This window comes from Aquarana catesbeiana, linkage group LG12, assembly GCF_042186555.1.
Source record: "Aquarana catesbeiana isolate 2022-GZ linkage group LG12, ASM4218655v1, whole genome shotgun sequence".
In the NCBI taxonomy this organism is placed as follows: Eukaryota; Metazoa; Chordata; class Amphibia; order Anura; family Ranidae; genus Aquarana; species Aquarana catesbeiana.
The window spans coordinates 240,300,485-240,325,386 of NC_133335.1; the positions used below are offsets into that span (position 1 = coordinate 240,300,485).

The 24,902-nt window shown below is 49.3% G+C and overlaps 1 protein-coding gene across 1 annotated transcript in view; it reads left to right on the plus strand.

Moving 5' to 3' along the window:
* Window positions 1-506: 506 nt before the first annotated feature.
* STX8 (syntaxin 8) overlaps window positions 507-24,902 on the plus strand; it is a 255,829-nt gene continuing 231,433 nt past the window's right edge. Inside the window, exons 1-4 of the mRNA XM_073606990.1 lie at window positions 507-598; window positions 5,564-5,663; window positions 19,200-19,294; window positions 22,092-22,202. Of these exons, the coding sequence (XP_073463091.1) occupies window positions 582-598; window positions 5,564-5,663; window positions 19,200-19,294; window positions 22,092-22,202 (323 nt within the window). The 5' untranslated portion in view covers window positions 507-581. The remainder of the gene's footprint in view (window positions 599-5,563; window positions 5,664-19,199; window positions 19,295-22,091; window positions 22,203-24,902) is intronic.

Consider the following 24,902-nt stretch of genomic DNA (forward strand, 5'->3'; position numbering starts at 1 on the left):
ATGATGCCACCTAACATTCTTCTGTTGCTAGGACGCAGGTGGATTCTCAATGATGCCACCTAACATTCTTCCATTGCTAGGACGCAGGTGGATTCTCAATGATGCCACCTAACATTCTTCCATTGCTAGGACGCAGGTGGATTCTCAATGATGCCTTCTAACATTCTTCTGTTGCTAGGACGCAGGTGGATTCTCAATGATGCCTTCTAACATTCTCCAGTTGCTCTGACGTGGGTCCTTGCAATAGAAGGTATTAACAGGAGTTTTAGCACCTCTTACATATTTACTCTGAGCAATAAAAACCTGGCTGGGGTTCTACCAATTCCCTACTCCATCCAACCATCCAAAACATTAAAAGAAAATTGTCTCCAGTTGCACTTGCAAGTAGTTCAGGGATCAGCATAACCCATATAATGACAATTCCTCCAGCGACCACTAGATGTCCTCCTTTCCTCTCTCGGCCCGCACTGAGCCTCATTCCAGCTTCGCGCTTCCTCTCCCGGGTAATTTTGTCCCTTCGGCCGCGCCGTCCGTCACGTGACACAAACAGGAAGTGTCGCCGGTGTGCAGCGGCTGGAGAGATGGCTCCGGATCCCTGGTGGGTAAATAGAAGGGTGAAGAGGGGGGTGGCTCAGAGAGGCCGTCCTGGCATGCTGGGAGTAGTTGTCCTTCTAGTTATCCAGCAGCTGGAGAGTCAGGAGAAGAAGCCTCCACCTCCAGTTTAATGGCTGCCCACCATCTAAAACCAGTTCACAGGGGGGTGTTACTGGTGGGAGGGCTCTTCGCTCTGCTTGTGGCGCGGATACGTTATCATGGCGGTCCTGAGCGTCCTCGCCTTCCTTTTCCTATTGGTCAAAGCGAAAGATCGCCAGCCGCAGGTGTGTTGGAGCAGCGGGGGTCTCATCCCTGTGTAAGCTCTGTGTCCGACCCGCGGGGTCCTCATCCCTGTGTAAGCTCTGTGTCGGAGCCGCGGGGTCCTCATCCCTGTGTAAGCTCTGTGTCGGAGCCGCGGGGGTCCCTCATCCCTGTGTAAGCTCTGTGTCGGAGCCGCGGGGGTCCCTCATCCCTGTGTAAGCTCTGTGTCGGAGCCGCGGGGGTCCCTCATCCCTGTGTAAGCTCTGTGTCGGAGCCGCGGGGGTCCCTCATCCCTGTGTAAGCTCTGTGTCGGAGCCGCGGGGTCCTCATCCCTGTGTAAGCTCTGTGTCGGAGCCGCGGGGTCCTCATCCCTGTGTAAGCTCTGTGTCGGAGCCGCGGGTTCCTCATCCCTGTGTAAGCTCTGTGTCGGAGCCGCGGGTTCCTCATCCCTGTGTAAGCTCTGTGTCCGACCCGCGGGGGTCCTCATCCCTGTGTAAGCTCTGTGTCGGAGCCGCGGGGTCCTCATCCCTGTGTAAGCTCTGTGTCGGAGCCGCGGGGTCCTCATCCCTGTGTAAGCTCTGTGTCGGAGCCGCGGGGTCCTCATCCCTGTGTAAGCTCTGTGTCGGAGCCGCGGGTTCCTCATCCCTGTGTAAGCTCTGTGTCTGACCCGCGGGGTCCTCATCCCTGTGTAAGCTCTGTGTCGGAGCCGCGGGGGTCCCTCATCCCTGTGTAAGCTCTGTGTCGGAGCCGCGGGGGTCCCTCATCCCTGTGTAAGCTCTGTGTCGGAGCCGCGGGGTCCTCATCCCTGTGTAAGCTCTGTGTCGGAGCCGCGGGGTCCTCATCCCTGTGTAAGCTCTGTGTCGGAGCCGCGGGTTCCTCATCCCTGTGTAAGCTCTGTGTCCGACCCGCGGGGGTCCTCATCCCTGTGTAAGCTCTGTGTCGGAGCCGCGGGGTCCTCATCCCTGTGTAAGCTCTGTGTCGGAGCCGCGGGGTCCTCATCCCTGTGTAAGCTCTGTGTCGGAGCCGCGGGGTCCTCATCCCTGTGTAAGCTCTGTGTCGGAGCCGCGGGGTCCTCATCCCTGTGTAAGCTCTGTGTCGGAGCCGCGGGTTCCTCATCCCTGTGTAAGCTCTGTGTCTGACCCGCGGGGTCCTCATCCCTGTGTAAGCTCTGTGTCTGACCCGCGGGGTCCTCATCCCTGTGTAAGCTCTGTGTCTGACCCGCGGGGTCCTCATCCCTGTGTAAGCTCTGTGTCCGACCCGCGGGGGCCTCATCCCTGTGTAAGCTTCGTGTCGGAGCCGCGGGGTCCTCATCCCTGTGTAAGCTCTGTGTCCGACCCGCGGGGCCCTCATCCCTGTGTAAGCTTCGTGTCGGAGCCGCGGGGTCCTCATCCCTGTGTAAGCTCTGTGTCTGACCCGTGGGGGCCTCATCCCTGTGTAAGCTCTGTGTCTGACCCGCGGGGGCCTCATCCCTGTGTAAGCTCTGTGTCGGAGCCCCGCGGTCCTCATCCCTGTGTAAGCTCTGTGTCGGAGCCGCGGGGTCCTCATCCCTGTGTAAGCTCTGTGTCGGAGCCGCGGGGGCCTCATCCCTGTGTAAGCTCTGTGTCGGAGCTGCGGGGCCCTCATCCCTGTGTAAGCTCTGTGTCGGAGCTGCGGGGTCCTCATCCCTGTGTAAGCTCTGTGTCGGAGCTGCGGGGTCCTCATCCCTGTGTAAGCTCTGTGTCCGACCCGCGGGTCCCTCATCCCTGTGTAAGCTCTGTGTCCGACCCGGGGGGCCCTCATCCCTGTGTAAGCTCTGTGTCGGAGCCGCGGGGTCCTCATCCCTGTGTAAGCTCTGTGTCGGAGCCGTGGGGCCCTCATCCCTGTGTAAGCTCTCTGTCCAACCCGCGGGGCCCTCATACCTTTGTAAGCTCTGTGTCGGAGCCGCGGGGGTCACTCATCCCTGTGTAAGCTCTCTGTCCGACCCGCGGGGGTCCCTCATCCCTGTGTAAGCTCTGTGTCGGAGCCCTGGGGCCCTCATCCCTGTGTAAGCTCTGTGTCGGAGCCGCGGGGCCCTCAACCCTGTGTAAGCTCTGTGTCTGACCCGCGGGGGCCTCATATCTGTGTGAGCTCTGTGTCGGATCCCCGGGTTCGTCATCCCTGTGTAAGCTCTGTGTCGGAGCCCCGGGGTCCTCATCCCTGTGTAAGCTCTGTGTCGGAGCCGCGGGGTCCTCATCCCTGTGTAAGCTCTGTGTCGGAGCCCCGCGGTCCTCATCCCTGTGTAAGCTCTGTGTCGTAGCCGCGGGGTCCTCATCCCTGTGTAAGCTCTGTGTCGGAGCCGCGGGGCCCTCATCCCTGTGTAAGCTCTGTGTCGGAGCCGCGGGGTCCTCATCCCTGTGTAAGCTCTGTGTCGGAGCCGCGGGGCCCTCATCCCTGTGTAAGCTCTGTGTCGGAGCCGCGGGGTCCTCATCCCTGTGTAAGCTCTGTGTCGGAGCCGCGGGGGCCTCATCCCTGTGTAAGCTCTGTGTCGGAGCTGCGGGGCCCTCATCCCTGTGTAAGCTCTGTGTCGGAGCTGCGGGGTCCTCATCCCTGTGTAAGCTCTGTGTCGGAGCTGCGGGGTCCTCATCCCTGTGTAAGCTCTGTGTCCGACCCGCGGGTCCCTCATCCCTGTGTAAGCTCTGTGTCCGACCCGGGGGGCCCTCATCCCTGTGTAAGCTCTGTGTCGGAGCCGCGGGGTCCTCATCCCTGTGTAAGCTCTGTGTCGGAGCCGTGGGGCCCTCATCCCTGTGTAAGCTCTCTGTCCAACCCGCGGGGCCCTCATACCTTTGTAAGCTCTGTGTCGGAGCCGCGGGGGTCACTCATCCCTGTGTAAGCTCTCTGTCCGACCCGCGGGGGTCCCTCATCCCTGTGTAAGCTCTGTGTCGGAGCCCTGGGGCCCTCATCCCTGTGTAAGCTCTGTGTCGGAGCCGCGGGGCCCTCAACCCTGTGTAAGCTCTGTGTCTGACCCGCGGGGGCCTCATATCTGTGTGAGCTCTGTGTCGGATCCCCGGGTTCGTCATCCCTGTGTAAGCTCTGTGTCGGAGCCCCGGGGTCCTCATCCCTGTGTAAGCTCTGTGTCGGAGCCGCGGGGTCCTCATCCCTGTGTAAGCTCTGTGTCGGAGCCCCGCGGTCCTCATCCCTGTGTAAGCTCTGTGTCGTAGCCGCGGGGTCCTCATCCCTGTGTAAGCTCTGTGTCGGAGCCACGGGGCCCTCATCCCTGTGTAAGCTCTGTGTCGGAGCCGCGGGGTCCTCATCCCTGTGTAAGCTCTGTGTCGGAGCCGCGGGGCCCTCATCCCTGTGTAAGCTCTGTGTCGGAGCCGCGGGGCCCTCATCCCTGTGTAAGCTCTGTGTCGGAGCCGCGGGGTCCTCATCCCTGTCTAAGCTCTGTGTCGGAGCCGCGGGGCCCTCATCCCTGTGTAAGCTCTGTGTCGGAGCCGCGGGGCCCTCATCCCTGTGTAAGCTCTGTGTCGGAGCCATGGCAGTCCTCTTCCCCATTTAAGCTCCGTGTCGGAGCTGCGGGGACCTCATCTTGGAGACGCCCCCCCCCCCCCCCTTCATGACAAGGCCTTTTTTTTTTTTTTTTTTTTGTGATACGGCACTGCTCTATTTTAACTGACAATTGCGCGGTCGTGGGACGCTGTACACAAACAAAATTTATGTCCTTTTTTCCCGCAAATAGAGCTTTCTTTTTTTGGTATTTGATCACCTCTGCATTTTTTAAATTTTTTGCGCTATAAACAAAAAAGAAAGTCAATTAAAAAAAAAAACTATATTTTTTCTTTTTTTTTTTTTGCTATAAAAGCCTATAATAAAAAAAAATTCAAAAATCTAATTTCTTTATCAATTTCGGTCACTATTTATTCTGCTACATATTTTTCATTAAAAAAAAGATCCCAATAAGCGTATATGGATTTGTTTGCTCAAAAGTTATCGGGTCTACAAACTATGGGATATATTTATGGAATTACTTTATTTTTTAAAACATTTTTTATTACTAGTAATGGCGGCGATCAGTGACTTTTATAGCGGGACTGCGATATTGCAGCGGACAAAGTAGACGCTAACTGACACTGTTTTTGGGCGCCAGTGACACGAATGCAGCGATCAGTGCTAAAAATATGCACTGTCACTGTACTAATGACACTGGCAGGAAAGGGGGTTATCTAAGGGTTAAATGTGTTCCTAGGGAGCGCTGGCTAACTGCGGGGGAGGTGCTTGTACTATGGGAAGGCAAAGATCCGTGTTCCTGCTTAGCAGAAACACAGGATCAGTACCTCCCCCCCCCCCCCCCCCACTCGCAGAACAGCGATCTGCCTTGTTTACTGTCTCTCAGGAATGATCTGTGGGTCTGGCGGACGCAAAGTCCCGGTGACTGGCTCTCTCTGTGTCCAATTACAGCGAGAGGGGGCCACTGGCGGCGCGCGTGCGCACCCCAGACCTGCATACATACAGTATACGGTCGGCAAGTGGTTAAAGGAGGTTTTCTTTTTTTTTGTAAACACAATGTTTTGATTGAAGGGTATTGCATGGTTGTGTGTGGTTGTGGGGGAGGGGCGGGGGTACAAGGGTAGTTTATTATAGTTTATTATACTCTATGTCTAGATCACACTTCAGCTTTATACCGTGTATTTTTAGGTTTCAGTAGAGAAGGGATCAGTGTATGACGGGAGTTTTATTTGTATTCCGGATGCAGGTTATCGATCTACGATGACACGTACCACCTCGCCCAGGAGATCGCCGAGAAAATCCATGAGAGGGAGCGATACTTGCGGAATGGAGAGAACCCGGCCAGGGTAAGGTCTTGGGGGAGCGGGGGGAGGGGTAAAGGGATGAATTGTGCTTCATTTTGAACCCATTTCTTATAGCAGAAGTGCCAAACTCTATTTTATCCTGGGCTACATTAGCGTTTCGGTTCGAGAAGGGCTGACCGCACTCCCAGGTATGAAGCCGTGATGATTACTTTATTGAAGATAATTCATCGAGATACATCGTGATGAGACCTCTATGCAGGCATGGCAAGATTAACGCGTTTCACGAATCAAGGTTCGCTTAGTCATATGACTAAAGCCTCGTCACACACGATCGGATTTTCCGCAGACAAAGCCTCGGACTTTTGTCCGAAGGGCGTGTGCCTGTATTTTGTCTTGCATACCAAACGGAGAGGAATTGTCGGCCAACAAACACGAACGAAGTGACATACTACGTGGTTTTTCCAGCTCTTTAGCGCCACCCTTTGGGCTCCTTCTGCTAATTTCGTGTTATGCCCTGTACACACGACCGGTTTTCAGCTTCAGAAGTTTATTCCGACAGGAATTCCGCTCAAGCGGTCTTGCCTACACACGGTCACACCAAATTCCGACCATCCAGAACGCGGTGACGTACAACACGTACGACGGGACTAGAAAAAGGAAGTTCAATAGCCAGTAGCCAATAGCTTCCGTTTCAGTTTTTCAGGTGGCCCTGTTCGGACCTTGCACACTCCCCTATGGAGCGGGCGGATGACACGTGTCCGCTGACATCCGCTGCTATCCGATCCTGCATGCAAAATCCAGCGAATGGTGGTTTTAATCCCATCCGTCTGGCGGATCGGACTGGATAGGTTCGGATGAAAACGACGGCTATGGAATCTTCCCACTGCGCTGTCATTCACAAGCAAAGTGGACCTGGTGGGTAACTAGACTCTGAGTCCCCCCCCCCCCCCCACAGGCTCTGCCCACCGTCAGCTCAGTGTGATTCTTTGGTTGCTAGGGTGCAGGCGACCTCCGTCCTAGCAACCAATGGAAATAATGTAAAGCACAAACTTATCTCCAGACTGACAGTAATTCTTTTACAATCTTATCATAGTATTATTGCTACTGTACTTGTACTCCTCCTGTTTTGCATTGTAATAGTAACTTATTATGTTGAGTCCTGTAAACAATGTGAACCTGTAAACAAAGAATTGCAAAAAAAAACAAAAACCATGTCACGGGGGAGATGTTGGCTTTTTAACTTTTACTTCTCTTTTTTTACATCCTTTTTTGTTTCCCCCAACTCAGTGCTGCTGATTTCTTTCAGCTACTTCCTGTCTACATGCTCCTCGTCCAGTGTCGGGGGCACACCATTGCTCTAGACCGGTTTCCTGATAGACGATGGTGGACCGTGACTGTGCAATGTATGTTGGTGCGGCTGCTTGTAGTCTTCACCGTGGGAGCATGTGACGGTGGGGACGCAGGAGTGCGATTGGTAGACAGGGACATAGTGTTGTCACCCTGTAACAGGAAGTGCCTGAGAAAAGCATTGATTTGGGGGTACTAATGAGCTGGGGATCTGCTGAGTGGGGGTGCTACTGGGCCCCTTTAAAACAAATAGAAAATCTACGCACACAGGGCATTTTCCAAGCTTCAATAAAGCTTTAAAAACTGTTCATGGCAGGATCCCCAGGGATTATGTTAAAATGGTTGCAAACCCTTACATACACCCAGTGATGTGACTGTCCTCAGGTGATACATAAAGATTAAACAAATCCTCCTACATAATATGACTCGCTTGGTGGCCACTACAAATCTCAGAAAGAAGAGATTTCACTGTGATTGAGAAAACCCCAATCAGGTGACAGTTTGTGGAATTACTGTTGAGCTTCTGGGAACTTTGTTGAAATTATTCCTGAACCTTTGTGTCCCTTACTACTGAACCCCGACACTCTGTGTCCCTTACTACTGAACCCCGACACTCTGTGTCCCTTACTACTGAACCCCGACACTCTGTGTCCCTTACTACTGAACCCCGACACTCTGTGTCCCTTACTACTGAACCCCGACACTCTGTGTCCCTTACTACTGAACCCCGGCACTCTGTGTCCCTTACTACTGAACCCCGGCACTCTGTGTCCCTTACTACTGAACCCCGACACTCTGTGTCCCTTACTACTGAACCCCGGCACTCTGTGTCCCTTACTACTGAACCCCGACACTCTGTGTCCCTTACTACTGAACCCGGACACTCTGTGTCCCTTACTACTGAACCCCGACACTGTGTCCTTTACTACTGAACCCCGACACTGTGTCCCTTACTACTGAACCCCGGCACTCTGTGTCCCTTACTACTGAACCCCGGCACTCTGTGTCCCTTACTACTGAACCCCGACACTCTGTGTCCCTTACTACTGAACCCCGGCACTCTGTGTCCCTTACTACTGAACCCCGACACTCTGTGTCCCTTACTACTGAACCCCGACACTGTGTCCCTCACTACTGAACCCCGACACTCTGTGTCCCTCACTACTGAACCCCGACACTCTGTGTCCCTCACTACTGAACCCCGACACTCTGTGTCCCTACCTACTGAACCCCGACACTATGTGTCCCTCACTACTGAACCCCGGAACTCTGTGTCCCTCACTACTGAACCCCGACACTCTGTGTCCCTCACTACTGAACCCCGACACTCTGTGTCCCTCACTACTGAACCCCGACACTCTGTGTCCCTCACTACTGAACCCCGACACTCTGTGTCCCTCACTACTGAACCCCGACACTCTGTGTCCCTACCTACTGAACCCCGACACTCTGTGTCCCTTACTACTGAACCCCGACACTGTGTCCCTCACTACTGAACCCCGACACTCTGTGTCCCTCACTACTGAACCCCGACACTCTGTGTCCCTCACTACTGAACCCCGACACTCTGTGTCCCTTACTACTGAACCCCGACACTGTGTCCCTCACTACTGAACCCCGACACTCTGTGTCCCTCACTACTGAACCCCGACACTCTGTGTCCCTTACTACTGAACCCCGACACTCTGTGTCCCTACCTACTGAACCCCGACACTATGTGTCCCTCACTACTGAACCCCGGAACTCTGTGTCCCTCACTACTGAACCCCGACACTCTGTGTCCCTCACTACTGAACCCCGACACTCTGTGTCCCTCACTACTGAACCCCGACACTCTGTGTCCCTCACTACTGAACCCCGACACTCTGTGTCCTTTTAGGCCACAGCCAGTATTCAGCGCAATGAAAATCACACCCAACCACTTTTTCTCAGCTGCGGGGGGCCCAACTTATGATCCTACACACAGGCCCACTGCTTTCAGAAAATGCCCTGAGCTGAGCTCATCATTGCGCATCCATTCCAGATGTTTGTATGTGACATCCCATACATCATATACATCCCATACATCGCATACATCCCATACATCCCATACATCATATACATCCCATACATCATATACATCCCATACATCCCATACATCATATACATCCCATACATCGCATACATCCCATACATCCCATACATCATATACATCCCATACATCCCATACATCCCATACATCCCATACATCCCATACATCGCATACATCCCATACATCCCATACATCATATACATCATATACATCCCATACATTACATACATCCCATATATCCCATACATCTCATATACATCCCATACATCTCATATACATCCCATACATCTCATATACATCCCATACAAGCACGTGGGCTGGATGTGAGAGGTGGATCAGCAGGATGAGTGTGCCAGGACAGGTACAGGACAGGACACTCCGCGTATCGCGTATATCATAGATGAGAAGAGGGTACAGCAGTGGGGAAAATGAGCAGGAGGGGTTCAGAGGTGGGACAGATGAGCAGGAGGGTACAGCAGTGGGGCAGATTTGCAGGAGGTACAGTGGTGGAAGAGATGAAAAGGGGGTTCAGCAGTGGGACAAAAGAGCAGGAGGGTGCAGTGATGGGGCAGAAAAGCAGGGGGATAAAGCAGTGGGGAAGATGTGAAAGGAGGTGTATTGGTGGGGCAGATGAGCAGGGGGTTACAGCGGTGGGGCAGATGAGCAGATGGGTTCAGTGTTAGGACAGATGAGAAGGTGTTTCAGTAGTCTTGTTGATTGTAAGCTTTAGCGAGCAGGGCCCTCTGATTCCTCTTGTACCAAATTGTAATGTAATGGTTATGTGTGCCTTTGTTCTGTTAAGCGCTGTGCAAACTGTTGGCGCTATATAAAACCTGTATAATAATAAAAAAAAGTATTGTGACAGAAGAGCAGGGGGATACGGCAGTGGGGCGGATGAGCAGGGAGGTACAGTGGTGGGGCGGATGAGCAGGTTCAGTGTTGGGGCCGAGGAGAAAGGAGGTGCATTAGTAGGACAGAGGATCAGGGGTTACAGTGGTGGGGCAGATGTGCAGAGGGGTGCAGAGGAGAAAAAAGGGACATCGGTAGAACATATGAGCAGGGGGTTACAGAGGTGGGGCAGATGAGCAGATAAGTTCAGTGTTAGGACAGATGAGAAGATGCTTCAGTGGTGGAGGAGATGTGCATGGGGGTACAGTGGTGGGGCAGATGAGAAAGGGGGAACATTGGTGGGGCAGATGAACAGGGGGGTACAGAGGTGGGGCAGATGAGAAAGGGGGAACATTGGTGGGGCAGATGAACAGGGGGGTACAGAGGTGGGGCAGATGTGCATGGAGGTACAGCGGTGGGTCACATGAGAAAGGGGGCAAATTGGTGAGGCAGATGTATAGGGGGTTACAGTGGTGGGGCAAATGGGCAGGGGGTTCAGTGTTGGGGCAGGTGAGCAGGGGGGTAGAGCAGTGGGGCAGATGTGAAAGGAGGTGTATTGGTGGGGCAGATGTACAGGGGGGGGACAGTGATCTGAGGTGTGGAGTTGCAGGATGTTAATTTCTCAAACTACTTTAAAAAAAATCCTTTTCATTAATGAGGGTGTAAAGTTGACATTTTTTTGTTATAACATCGGAACGCTCAATTTCTCTGAAAACATTTTTTCGGCAAACTGTGCTCTGAAGGTTTCCTCCCCCTGGTGTACGCTTTCTGTATTGTTCTTTCTTTGTATCCTCTGAGGACGATCGGTGTTCTTCCCTCACATGATCTGCGGATGGATCTCCCTCCTCTATAATTACAGGATCAGTCTGTGTATAGACAACACTCATCAATCTTTGCTCTCCAATTTTCTTTTTTTGGGTTCTGTTTTCTTTCCATGATAACATTCACAAAACGTAAACATGATTAGCAATTCATCAGCCGTAGCTCACGTACCTTCCTCCCCCCCCCCCCCTCACGTACCTTCCCCCCCCCCTCACGTACCTTCCCCCCCCCTCACGTACCTTCCCCCTTCCTCACGTACCTTCCCCCTCCCTCACGTACTTCCCCCCCCTCACATACCTTCCCCCTTCCTCACGTACCTTCCCCCTTCCTCACGTACCTTCCCCCTTCCTCACGTACCTTCCCCCTCCTCGCGTACCTCTTCCCCCTCCTCGCGTACCTCTTCCCCCTCCTCGCGTACCTCTTCCCCCTCCTCGCGTACCTCTTCCCCCTCCTCGCGTACCTCTTCCCCCTCCTCGCGTACCTCTTCCCCCTCCTCGCGTACCTCTTCCCCCTCCTCGCGTACCTCTTCCCCCTCCTCGCGTACCTCTTCCCCCTCCTCGCGTACCTCTTCCCCCTCCTCGCGTACCTCTTCCCCCTCCTCGCGTACCCCTTCCCTCCTCACGTGCCCTTCCCCCCCTCACGTGCCCTTCCCCCCCTCACGTGCCCTTCCCCCCCTCACGTGCCCTTCCCCCCCTCACGTGCCCTCCCCCCCCCTCACGTGCCCTCCCCCCCCCTCACGTGCCCTCCCCCCCCTCACGTACCTTCCCCTCCTCACGTACCTTCCCCTCCTCACGTACCTTCCCCTCCTCACGTACCTTCCCCCCCTCACGTGCCCTCCCCCCCCTCACGTGCCCTCCCCCCCCTCACGTGCCCTCCCCCTCCTCACGTACCTTCCCCCCCTCACGTGCCCTCCCCCCCCTCACGTGCCCTCGCCCCCCTCACGTACCTTCCCCTCCTCATGTACCCCCCCCCCCCACGTACCCGTTTTTTAAAATTTAATTAATAAACATGTCATACTTGCCTCCTCTGTGTATGGGTTTTGCGGCCCTGATCCTCCTCTTCTGGGGTCCCCCAGCGGCGCTCCTTCCCATTGAGTGCTCCCAAGGAGAAGCGCTTTCCATGGGGGCACCCGTGCGATCGCGCTCCCGAGTCCTGCTGCTGTGTCCACTGATACAGACGGCAGGACTCGGCCCCGCCCCCCCGACTGCCGTCTCACTGGATTTGATTGACCGCAGCGGGAGCCAATGGCTGCACTGCTATCAATCTATCCAATGAGGACCCGAGACCGCGGCTGGAACTGCTGGGCATGGCTTGCTCGTCACTGGAACAATTGGGTTCAGTTAAGTGAAACGGGGGGGGGGGGGGGGGACTCTGGGGGGTTCTACACCACTAAAGGTTTTTCACCGTAATGCATAGAATGCAAACCATGAGACTTTACTTATGACTCCTTTAAAGCCTCATCTACACCTCAGCATTGTGAAGCTCGAAGCTCCAATACGCTGGAGGAGGAAGTAGAAAATCTATTCTGTATGGAGACGGTTCCCATCTCCACATCGCCAAATACCTGAAGCTCAAGAAAGTTCTGGAGCTTTTTTGTAGCTAAAATTGGGCAGATTTGAGCGTTTTGTGGCGCATTTTTATTCCCATAGAAATGAATGGAAACGCGCCACATGGTTTTTGTGCATTTTTTTAACACGATTTTCTGCTCAAATGAGAAAATTTAAAACCACAAATAGTAATAATATATGAAGAAATAAATGTAAAATACACAAATAACTAAAAATCATAAATGTAATAATACATACATAAATAATAATAAACCCCTAAACTTAAAAAAAAATAATACATTTATTATAAATGATAACCACCCAAACCTGAAAACAATAATAAATAATAATTTTGTTAATAATAATGTAAAACCTAAAACCTAAAAAACAATCCACCTAGATAAATTTGTGCCTATGTGTGTCTCATGTTGCTGCTGTTCATAACACAATCAAAATAAACCACAAAACACAACGCAAACAGTACCAGAATAAAGTGCAAATATTGTGCATCTAATTATATCATTTTTGTTTGTATATATGCTTTTGAGTTATAGTAGATGCACAATATTTGCACTTTAGGAATTTGCACTTTATTCTGGTACTGTTTGCACTGTCTTTTGTGGTTTAATAATAATGTATTTATTTATTTTGTGTTAGAGTTTTTAGTTATTTATTATTTTATTTTCCAGATTTAGGGGTTAGGGGGTTAATTATTTGTTTATTATTGCCTAGTATTTATTGAATTTATGATTATTTTCATATATTTGTGTATTTATTCATGTAGTGGTAGTAATAACACCCTAACATAAAATAAAAACCCCACCTCCTAATCCTAACCCCCACCTCCTAATCCTAACCTCCACCTCCTAATCCTAACCCCCACCTCCTAATCCTAACAACCCCTAATCCCAACCCCAACTCCTAATCCTAACACCTAAACCCCAACTCCTAATCCCCAACCCCCTAATCCTAACCCCACCTCCTAAACCTAACCCCCAATCCTAATCCCCAACTCCTAATCCTAATCCCCAACTCCTAATCCTAATCCCCCAACTCCTAATCCTAATCCCCCAACTCCTAATCCTAACCCCCGAACCCCTAATCCTAACCCCCGAACCCCTAATCCTAACACCTAACCCCCACCTCCTAATCCTAACCCCCACCTCCTAATCCTAACCCCAACCCCTAATCCCGTCTCCTAATCCTAACCCCGTCTCCTAATCCTAACCCCGTCTCCTAATCCTAACCCCGTCTCCTAATCCTAACCCCGTCTCCTAATCCTAACCCCGTCTCCTAATCCTAACCCCGTCTCCTAATCCTAACCCCGTCTCCTAATCCTAACCCCGTCTCCTAATCCTAACCCCGTCTCCTAATCCTAACCCCGTCTCCTAATCCTAACCCCGTCTCCTAATCCTAACCCCGTCTCCTAATCCTAACCCCGTCTCCTAATCCTAACCCCGTCTCCTAATCCTAACCCCGTCTCCTAATCCTAACCCCGTCTCCTAATCCTAACCCCGTCTCCTAATCCTAACCCCGTCTCCTAATCCTAACCCCGTCTCCTAATCCTAACCCCGTCTCCTAATCCTAACCCCGTCTCCTAATCCTAACCCCGTCTCCTAATCCTAACCCCGTCTCCTAATCCTAACCCCGTCCCCTAATCCCCAACCCCCTAATCCTAAACCTAACCCCCAATCCTAATCCCCCAACTCCTAATCCTAATCCCCCAACTCCTAATCCTAATCCCCCAACTCCTAATCCCCAACTCCTAATACCAATTTCTAATCCTTACCCCAACTCCTAATCCTAAACCTAACCTCAACTCTGACCCCTTACCGTGACGAAAAAAATAAAATAAAAATAAATGAATAATAAATAAATAAAAGCTTATAGAAAAGCTAAAAAAGCTGAAAGACCTTCTCTATTGGGTAATAAAACAATGCCATCATTCAAAAATTGCGCATATAAAAACGCACATGTACAAAAATGCACCAAAAAACACACCAGAAAATTGCTCAAAGCTGCTACGCTCAGGTGTGACTGCAGACTAAAGCCTGACTCCAGGCTCAGCCCCCCTCCATCTCCCCTCCCCCCCTCCATCTCCCCCCCCCCCTCCATCTCCCCTTCCCCCGCTCTCTCTCTCTCTCTCTCTCTCGCTCTGTTTTTTTATTCTTAAGGCTCACACTGCGGCGCTGTGCGATATCGCATGTCATGTCTGTGCGATGCAGATTCAGCCGTACAGATAGTATAACTGAATTTGCATCACATTCGGACCAAAGTCGTGCAGGAGCCTTTATTTTGTCCGCATCAGAATCGGATGGTGTCGGTGTTCACACCCATGTGATCCCATTCCTGTCCGAATTGACAGTTCGCACTGCAGTGTGATTTCACTGCACACTGTGAGCTTCTCACCATGTGCATTAGAAGGTGCAAGTCAGCTAGAGCCCCACCCTCATTTCCTGGCTACAGCATCATCTAGCCCTTTTCTCCCCAGCCTGACTGGCCCAGCCCCTTTCATTCATTGGATTTCAGTTCTGTCATTTAATGGAGGCTCAGCACCACATTACCATCACCTTGGGTGGTCTGTATACAAATACAACCTGCCTAGGAACGCCGACTCCTCCAGACTGACACCCACCTATCAGGGCAATTTTGATATTGGCATAACTCCTCCCAAGAGCCCGCCCACTGCTTACATCAGGGGTCTCTGTTCAGACATCATTCAGGGGTCACCATCTATATTCTGAACTGAGATGCCGGACTCAGAGATGACACAATCATGTTCACAAATGTCTGACGCAGATCAGCCCCCTGCTGCAGTCTCTCACTTTGTGACTTGTTACAAGGTTGCCGTCTGATCAGTGGGGGAAGAGGGGACTAAGGAAATGCCTCCTCTTGCCTGCAGCAGACTGATGACGACATCTCAGCCTAGACAAGGTCACAGGGCCGGAGCTCAAAGATGAGTTTTTTTTTAATGATACAAGTTGTGAGTTTCTCTTCGAATGATAGAGCTGAATGCGGTGTGTTGTCAGGTCCTCTTCATAGGGATCATATGAGGTGAGCTCAGCGCTCATTTTTAGCGATTTCAATGGACTCTTCAGGTTTTATATGTCGTTTTTTTTCAGCAGTGGGAATGAACGGGTGAAAAGCCAGGGGAAAGTCACCGGCTCCATGTCTTGCTTCTACTGTAAACAACCGTCTGACGTGTTTGTGGTGATAACAATGGCTGCCCGGCCAACCGTCACAAGAGAATTCTCTGCGCAAATTCAGGAGAAAATGACGAAAGATGATTATTATTCCTTCTGTATCCGGAGTTCTGTGTTATTACATGACATGGGAAGTGGCTGATGTCATTAACAGCTGTGAGGGCAGCCATGTTTTAGGTTGGTTGTCTTGTTTTAGGTCGGTTGCCTTGTTTTAGGTTGGTTGCCATGTTTTAGGTTGGTTGCCATGTTTTAGGTTGGTTGCCATGTTTTAGGTTGGTTGTCTTGTTTTAGGTTGGTTGTCTTGTTTTAGGTTGGTTGCCATGTTTTAGGTTGGTTGCCATGTTTTAGGTTGGTTGCCATGTTTTAGGTTGGTTGCCATGTTTTAGGTTGGTTGCCATGTTTTAGGTTGGTTGCCATGTTTTAGGTTGGTTGCCATGTTTTAGGTTGGTTGCCTTGTTTTAGGTTGCCTTGTTTTAGGTTGGTTGCCTTGTTTTAGGTTGGTTGCCTTGTTTTAGGTTAGTTGCCATGTTTTAGGTTGCCTTGTTTTAGGTTGGTTGCCTTGTTTTAGGTTAGTTGCCATGTTTTAGGTTGCCTTGTTTTAGGTTGGTTGCCTTGTTTTAGGTTGGTTGCCATGTTTTAGGTTGGTTGCCATGTTTTAGGTCGGTTGCCTTGTTTTAGGTCGGTTGCCTTGTTTTAGGTCGGTTGCCTTGTTTTAGGTTAGTTGCCATGTTTTAGGTTGCCATGTTTTAGGTTGGTTGCCTTGTTTTAGGTCGGTTGCCTTGTTTTAGGTCGGTTGCCTTGTTTTAGGTCGGTTGCCTTGTTTTAGGTCGGTTGCCTTGTTTTAGGTCGGTTGCCTTGTTTTAGGTTGCCTGCCTTGTTTTAGGTCGGTTGCCTTGTTTTAGGTCGGTTGCCTTGTTTTAGGTTGGTTGCCTTGTTTTAGGTTGCCTTGTTTTAGGTTGGTTGCCTTGTTTTAGGTTGGTTGCCTTGTTTTAGGTTGGTTGCCTTGTTTTAGGTTGGTTGCCTTGTTTTAGGTTGGTTGCCTTGTTTTAGGTTGGTTGCCTTGTTTTAGGTCGGTTGCCTTGTTTTAGGTCGGTTGCCTTGTTTTAGGTCGGTTGCCTTGTTTTAGGTCGGTTGCCTTGTTTTAGGTTGCCTTGTTTTAGGTTGGTTGCCATGTTTTAGGTTACCTTGTTTTAGGTCGGTTGCCTTGTTTTAGGTCGGTTGCCTTGTTTTAGGTCGGTTGCCTTGTTTTAGGTTGCCTTGTTTTAGGTTGGTTGCCTTGTTTTAGGTTGGTTGCCTTGTTTTAGGTTGGTTGCCTTGTTTTAGGTTGGTTGCCTTGTTTTAGGTTGGTTGCCTTGTTTTAGGTTGGTTGCCTTGTTTTAGGTTGGTTGCCATGTTTTAGGTTGGTTGCCTTGTTTTAGGTTGGTTGCCTTGTTTTAGGTTGGTTGCCTTGTTTTAGGTCGGTTGCCTTGTTTTAGGTCAGTTGCCTTGTTTTAGGTTGCCTTGTTTTAGGTAGGTTGCCTTGTTTTAGGTAGGTTGCCTTGTTTTAGGTTGCCTTGTTTTAGGTTGGTTGCCATGTTTTAGGTTGGTTGCCATGTTTTAGGTTACCTTGTTTTAGGTCGGTTACCTTGTTTTAGGTCGGTTGCCTTGTTTTAGGTCGGTTGCCTTGTTTTAGGTTGCCTTGTTTTAGGTTGGTTGCCTTGTTTTAGGTTGGTTGCCTTGTTTTAGGTTGGTTGCCTTGTTTTAGTTTGGTTGCCTTGTTTTAGTTTGGTTGCCTTGTTTTAGTTTGGTTGCCATGTTTTAGGTTGGTTGCCATGTTTTAGGTCGGTTGCCATGTTTTAGGTCGGTTGCCATGTTTTAGGTCGGTTGCCTTGTTTTAGGTCGGTTGCCTTGTTTTAGGTCGGTTGCCTTGTTTTAGGTCGGTTGCCTTGTTTTAGGTCGGTTGCCTTGTTTTAGGTCGGTTGCCTTGTTTTAGGTTGGTTGCCATGTTTTAGGTTGGTTGCCACGTTTTAGGTTGGTTGCCATGTTTTAGGTTGGTTGCCATGTTTTAGGTTGGTTGCCACGTTTTAGGTTGGTTGCCACGTTTTAGGTTGGTTGCCACGTTTTAGGTTGGTTGCCACGTTTTAGGTTGGTTTCCACGTTTTAGGTTGGTTTCCACGTTTTTGGTTGGTTGCCACGTTTTAGGTTGGTTAGGAGCACCTCGTATAAAAACGTTGTCTTTCTTTGGATGTTTGCTTAAAAAAGTTTTTCCAACAAGAGCGTCCAATGCAGCCAACGAATTATCTAAGAAGAACCATTATGGAGGAAAGACTCCATTTATTGTTGCCACCATCCCAAATATGTTCTATATAAACAATAAGTACCCCCCCCCTCCCCCCCCCCCCCCCCCCCCCCGGTACAAAGGGATTTTAAGGGCAAACTTTTTGAAGACACAATATTTTCAAAAAAATAGAAAAATTTATTATTTCATAAAAATAGTGTAACGGTCAGAGATAACAACAACCATACACAAAGTGATACATAATATCCATTTATAGTATATAAGAAAGGACCAGAAAAAAACAAAGCAAACACGGTGTCAAACGTGGAAACATCATGGCCTCATGACAGAACCAACGCGTTTCGGGGGATAGGGCCCCCCTCCTCCTTCATCAGGGCTTAAAGCGGAGTTCCGCCCATTTAAAAGTCAGCAGTTACAAAAAGTTTAGCTGCTGACTTTTTAAATAAACAGACACTCGCCTGTCCCGCGGTCCAGCGATGCGGCCGCAGGGAGCCCCGCTCCTCTTCGCAGAGCCCCCCCCCATTGAAACTGTGGGCAACTGGCCGTGACAGCTTGTGGCTTCACGGCCGGGCACGCACTGCGCATGCACAGGTTTGCGCCACACCCTCCGAGTGGACAGGCAGTCTTCTGGGGACCTGTGACGTGTCCCAGAAGATTGCCGAGAGGGAGGGGCCACCTAGGGAGGAGAGGAGGAGGCGCGGCCCGTTTTTCGGAAGCAGGAAGTGGGACAGGAAGTCGCACTCAAAACGAAGCTGAATCCAACACAGTTTTACTTCATATAATTGCACTGCATGGGATCCCCCCCCAGCCTGCTCTCCTCCAATGATCAGACTTGTCCTGACACGCCCCACCTGCACAGCCATTTAGTGGGAAGCTCAGTGCACTGCTGCTTCTCCTCCCCCCAGCTCTTATGTAGTCTTTAGTAGTGTAAGACGACAAGTACATTTCTAGGCCCTTCCCTGTAAAGTAATAACACAGACTGAGGGGACCTAAAAGAGAACCAAGGTGGGTCCAACTAGGACTAAACAGGAGGGGGGGACCAAATTCACATAGTAACCAAGTTGTAGTGACCCAAAACCTTCACTAGATGTCAGCATATTAATGAGCAATAATATCCCTGATGCAGTTTAACAGAATGCATAACAAATACTTGTAAGGGGGACAGAAAAAGGGTAAATAAACCCCCCCCCCCCCGAGTGAGATGACCATTCCCAACCATTTAAAGTGTAAGTTCACCTTTAACAGAACAATCTGTAAGGTGAACATACACAGGACCCCCCCCCACATATATATATATATATATATATATATATATATATATATATATATATATATATATATATATATATATATATATATATATGTACTGTATTCTATAAATGGGATTTGGCTTTAATCGTGCGATTCTCTTCCCCCCCGCAGGTCACGGTGACGATTCGCACTCTGATGAAGAAACTGAACGAGCGGATCGAACAGCTAAGGGCTTCCCTCCTGAGATCGGTGTCCACACGTCAGATGTATCCTTCCCATACAGCTTCCCCTGACCCCCCCCCCGGAGTTCCACCCTGTACAGGCTCTGATTTCACCGCACACTGCGAGCTTCCCTCACCTCGAATGGCGGCGGCACCCGAGAGCCAAATCGGAAAATCAACTGGGGTGCCGACATCGCGGGACTCCCCGGACAGGTAAGTGTCCTAATATTAAAAGTCAGCAGCTACAGTGTGTGTGTCTGTGTGTGTGTGTAGCTGCTGACTTTTTTAATTCTTGGAGGGGGTGGGGAGGAAGGCTGGAGCTCCCCTTTAAGGGAAATTTATGCTTTCCTAATAAAAACTGACCACACTAAGCAAGAGAGCACACTGTGGTCAGTTCTCTAGCTATGCTGGGAACTCGGCCTGCTCTCCTCCAATGATCAGACTTGTCCTGACACGCCTCCCCCTTGCACAGCCATTTAGTGGGAAGCTCAGTGCACTGCTGCTTCTCCTCCCCCCAGCTCTTATGTAGCTGAGAACAGAGGGAGTGGGATCCAAAAAGGGGGGGAAAAAAGGTTTTTATAATCCTTTTTTTTTTTTTTTTTTTTTTTTTTATAATATATATCTATACACAAATTTTTTGCCTTTCATTTCTGTTTGAAACTGAATGGGTTGTTTTACAAGGGGATCGTTTACAATCACTTTTTAACCCCCTTCATGACCAGGCCATTTTTTGCTATTCAGCCCTGCGCTACTTTAATTGGTAACTGGGCGGTCATGCAACGCTGTACCCAAATAAAATTTATATATAACTTTTTTCACACAAACAGAGCTTTCTTTTGGTGGTATCTAAAGCAGTAGTAAACTGCTAGGACCCCCCCCCCCCCCAAAAAAAAAACAAAAACCCTGCAAGACAATCGCATAATGTGCTAGTATTCATGGCATACTAGCACATTACGAAATCCTTACCTTCAAAACGAAGCCCTTCCAGTGGCGCACCGCTGAGAGAGGGCTGACCTCTTCTCCCGTCCTTTTCTTCCGGGATCGTGGGCTCCGGCGCTGTGAGTGGCCGGAGCAGCGGTGGCGTCACTCGCCTGCGCACGCGCGCAGGAGACCCCGGTTCCGGCACGAACTGACGTCACTGGCTTTAGGAGATTTTTTGGTAAAAAAATTTTTAGGAAAATAAAGTAAATAAAATTTAGTTTTTCTTCACAATTTTTATATATATAGTCACCAGTGCAGTACAGCCTCATCATATAACTGGTGTGGCGGTGATTAGGGATACTGACTGGGGTGACGGTATGTAAAAAAAAAAAAAAAAAAAAAAAAAAATTTTAATTTTTTTTCTTTCTTTTAATATTCAATTATTTTAAAATATACTGTATTTATTATAAAATAATTTATTTATTTTTTGCCTTTTTTGGAGATTGATGAGAGTATGGTAAAGAAAAATAATAAATGTAATTATTTAAATATATATTGTATTATAAAATAAAAAAAAAATTACTACTTGTTATTCATTCCCCAATTTTTGTTATTATCAGTTCTATGCAATATGATAAGCAATACCAATTAATTGTATTCATTTTATATTGGAATGTATTTTGTCAAAAATAATACAAATTTAAAAAGTTAAAAAATAAAATATTTTTTTTTTTTGCCCTTTTTGAAGATTTTTTTTTTCATACTCTTATCAGAGTAGTACTGACACTGTAAAAAAAAACAAAAAAAAAAACAAAAAAAAAAACTCTGGGGTGATGTTCAGGGATTTTTTTTTTTTTTTTTAACACTATCATTGCTTATAATATTGATCATCACTGTTCTAAGCAATAGTTTTAGCTGCCATGAATAGTGTGCTTGCTATAGTGATCTTTAATTGGTTACAACTAATCACATGGTACGGGGTGCTGGGATTGGCCCAGGTACCATGTGATCGCTGTGGGCCAATCGCAGCATTTTTTATTCAACTATTCTAAATATATACTGTGTTTTTTATTATAATTTTTTTTTTTTTTTGCCTTTTTTGGAGATTGATGAGAGTATGGGGAAGAAATTTTTTTTAATATATACTGTATTTATTATAAAATTTATTTTGTGCCTTTTTGGGAGATTGATGAGAGTATATGGAAGAAAAAAAATAATAATAATTATTTAAAGATATACTGTATTTATTATAAAATAATTTCTTTTTTTTCCTCTTTTTGAAGATTGTTTTTTCATACTCTTATCAGAGTAGTACAGTGTCCCTCCCCATAGTGACACTGTAAAAAAAAAAAAAAAAAAAAAACTGGGGTGTTTTTCAGGGATTTTTTTTTTTTCTTGCGCTATCATTGCTTATAATATTGATCATCACTGTTCTAAGCAATAATTTTAGCTGCCATGAATAGTGTGCTTGCTATAGTGATCTTTAATTGGCTACAACTAATCACATGGTACGGGGTGCTGGGTTTGGCCCAGGTACCATGTGATCGCTGTGTGCCAATCGCAGCATCATAATAGTAAGCAAAGCGGTCACAAATAGAAGACATTTATTACATTGTAATCCTGTTTCCGCTATGACCGGCCATATCGATCACATGATAACCGCGGCCGCTCACATCGATCACATCGCATTGCTTTGAGCGGCTGCGGATATCACGTGATCGCTATGTTTGTGTCATGATCGCATGATTACAGTTGCACCGAATTGCGCTGCTGCACGCCCTGGGGGGGGGGGGGGGGGGGGCGCCAGTGCGCAGTAGACGTACCGCTGTGGGAGAGAGGGGGGTGGTTAAATTCCGCAGTGAGGAAGGTATTTACTCTGCAACAAATCCATATAGAAAACCTTAACTTGCGTGGTTCATAGCACCCAGCTGGAAGGCGATCGAAGGCAGAACCTTGTGGATGAGCTGCTCACCAAAGAACGTCATCTTCAGATGTCCCTTTCTAATGAAGGCGCGGCGCCCGACGTGGTCAGGTGAGGAGCTTCTCGCTGTGGAAGATTTGTTTTTACGTTCGATATAAAGCTGCATTTGTAAAGCCGGGCCTATACGAGGATCGAAATGAAGCCGGGTTCAGCAGGGACCGGCCCAATTCTGATCCATGTATGGCCAATGCGGATTTCAAAATTAACCAGCTATTTGGGGGGGGGGGGGGGGGGGGCAGACTGAGGCCCACAGCAGCCAATCGTTTTCTTCCTTCCTGTACTTTCCGAACCTTCCATGAAACTCAAAGGGAGGGATCCTGATTGGTTGCTTTGGGTGACAAAGGCTGTTGATTTTTGAGAAGTCCCGAGACTCTCGGTGACTCCTCCTTCTTCTCACACGGCAGCTCCAGGCTGTGATTGTGGGAGCATCCGCTTCATTTTTACAGTTTTGTGGGGTGTAAAATATATATATATATAATTTATTTGTTTTTGGTGCTCATGACTCGGTGTTCCTGCTGTAATATCTGTGGATCTGTGGACACCGGAACAAGAGTGATGCAATGGCGGCTTAGTGTGTAAACAGAATATCGGATGTGTGCCGTGACTGAGACAAGTGCCGGGAGGGTGACAACATGGCTTATCGCCAGTGTAATTAAAGCTGAACCCCACGATAGATCAAAATTGACCGAATCCATTCATCATGTGACTTCTTCTCTGAATCTCGCTGATCTTTGTGTATTTCTCCCAGATCTGTGCAGTAATTCGGTGTGAGACTTCCTGTAATAAAGACCGCCCACTTCTGATCTCTCTGGTCTTGTCTCCGCCCCTCCTGTGGTTCCCTGCAGACAGCCTGTAGTGGGTGGGGTCTGCTGCCCCCCCCCCCCCCCCCCCCCCCCCCCCCCCCAGCTGTGCTCTCTCTTCTTGTGCAGGGTGACTGGTCTTCTCTCTGCCCCCCTTTTGTAGTTTTCTGCAGGCAGCCTGTAGTGGGTGGAGCTTTTGGGCCCCTCCCACAGCTCTGCTCTCTCTCCTTGTGCAGAGTGACTGGTCTTGTCTCCGCCCCCTCCTGTGGTTCTCTGAAGACAGCCTGTAATGGGTGGGGTCTGCTGGGCCCCTCCCACAGCCTTGCTCGCTCTTCTTGTCCAGGGTGACTAATCTTGTCTCCACCCCCCTCCTGTGGTTTTCTGCAGGCAGCCTGTAGTGGGTGGAGCTTTTGGGCCCTCCCACCGCTCTGCTCTCTTAATAGACCCCCCATGTCTCCCGAAAGCAGTGGTTCTCAATCTGGGGGTCGAATGACGATTTGACTGGGGTCACCGAATCTTGGGCTGTTCCTGAAGCCTGCACTGCTCTCCCAGCCTTTTCGAGGCTACCCAGAAGGGCTGTTCCTGGAGCCCGCAGCCGCCCACTCAGCCTCTTCACAGCCACTGTTCTCAGTTCAGCAGATGACTTTGATCAAGAGCACCTAAGTTGGCTGATCGGAACTCCCACCAGCACTGCCACTGATCCCATAATCCACCAGCACTGCCACTCATCCCATCCCCCACCAGCACTGCCACTCATCCCACCCCCCCCCCCCCCACCAAGGAGTAAGAGAAGGAAATAAAAATAGAGAATACATGGAAGGGAGAGGAAAAGAGGGGGAGGAACAAAGAGAAAGAGAGAATAAGAGAGAGAACCAAAAAGATGACGGGGAAAAAAACAAGAAATTAGGATAGAGAGAGATGAAAGAAAGGAGAACAAAAAGAGTGGTACATCCTAAGCGGAAGGGACTCGGAGCGCTAAATATCCGTGGGTTAGGGGCGCAAATTACTTGTCTTGCCTTGGGTGCTAAGAACCCACACCACGAAAATAATTTTACCGTTGGGGGGTCCCCACAACTTGAGAAATGTTATCAAGGGGTCATGGCACTAGTACGGTTGAGAACCACTGCCCTAAAGACTACCTATTACCTACCTGACTACGTATCACCTGGGATTCGAACCGGTCATCGGTTCGAATCCCAACCACAGCACTACCTGCCTGCAGTTTGCATGTTCTCCCGGTGCCTGTGTGGGTTTCCTCCGGGTACTCCGGTTTTTTCCCACACTACAAAGACATGCTGGTAGGTTAATTGGATCCTGTCTAAATTGGCCCCCAGTATGTGTATGTATGAATGTGAGTTAGGGACCTTAGACTGTAAGCTCCTTGAGGGTAGGGACTGATGTGAATGTACAATGTATATGTAAAGTGCTCGGGCCATATCTCAGTATTAAAGGAGAAGTATGGGGAAAGCTCGTTTGGCTGTACTTCTCTTGTGGATCACAGGGGTGAAGTTCGTTCTGCACTCCTGTGACCCGTTTTCAGCTGACAGCTGGCTGAAGCCCGCTGTCGGCTGGCGTCACCGAGCTGGGTAAGATCACGACAATGGAAGTCTCGGGATCCGCCTACATGCCTGGACCGGCACTTGACTCGGCCTTTCAGCGAGCCGCTGAGAGCCTGAGTCGGAAGCTCACGCCCCCTCCACAGCTCAAGTGAGCAAGGGGGAGGGGGCAGAGCAGAGAGCTGTGAGAACTGAGCGATCGGCAGTGTTTGATCGCTCAGCTCTCAATGTAAGAGGCTTCGGGGGACAGATGCAGTACCCACCTAGGTAAGTATGATTCTTTAAAAAAAAAAAAAAAAAGCCTTTTAGCTGTAAAGACTTTCAAAAGCATCACCATTGGATAATTTTAGGTACTGTAGTTTGTTGCTATTTTTATGTAATTTTAAATCTTGACA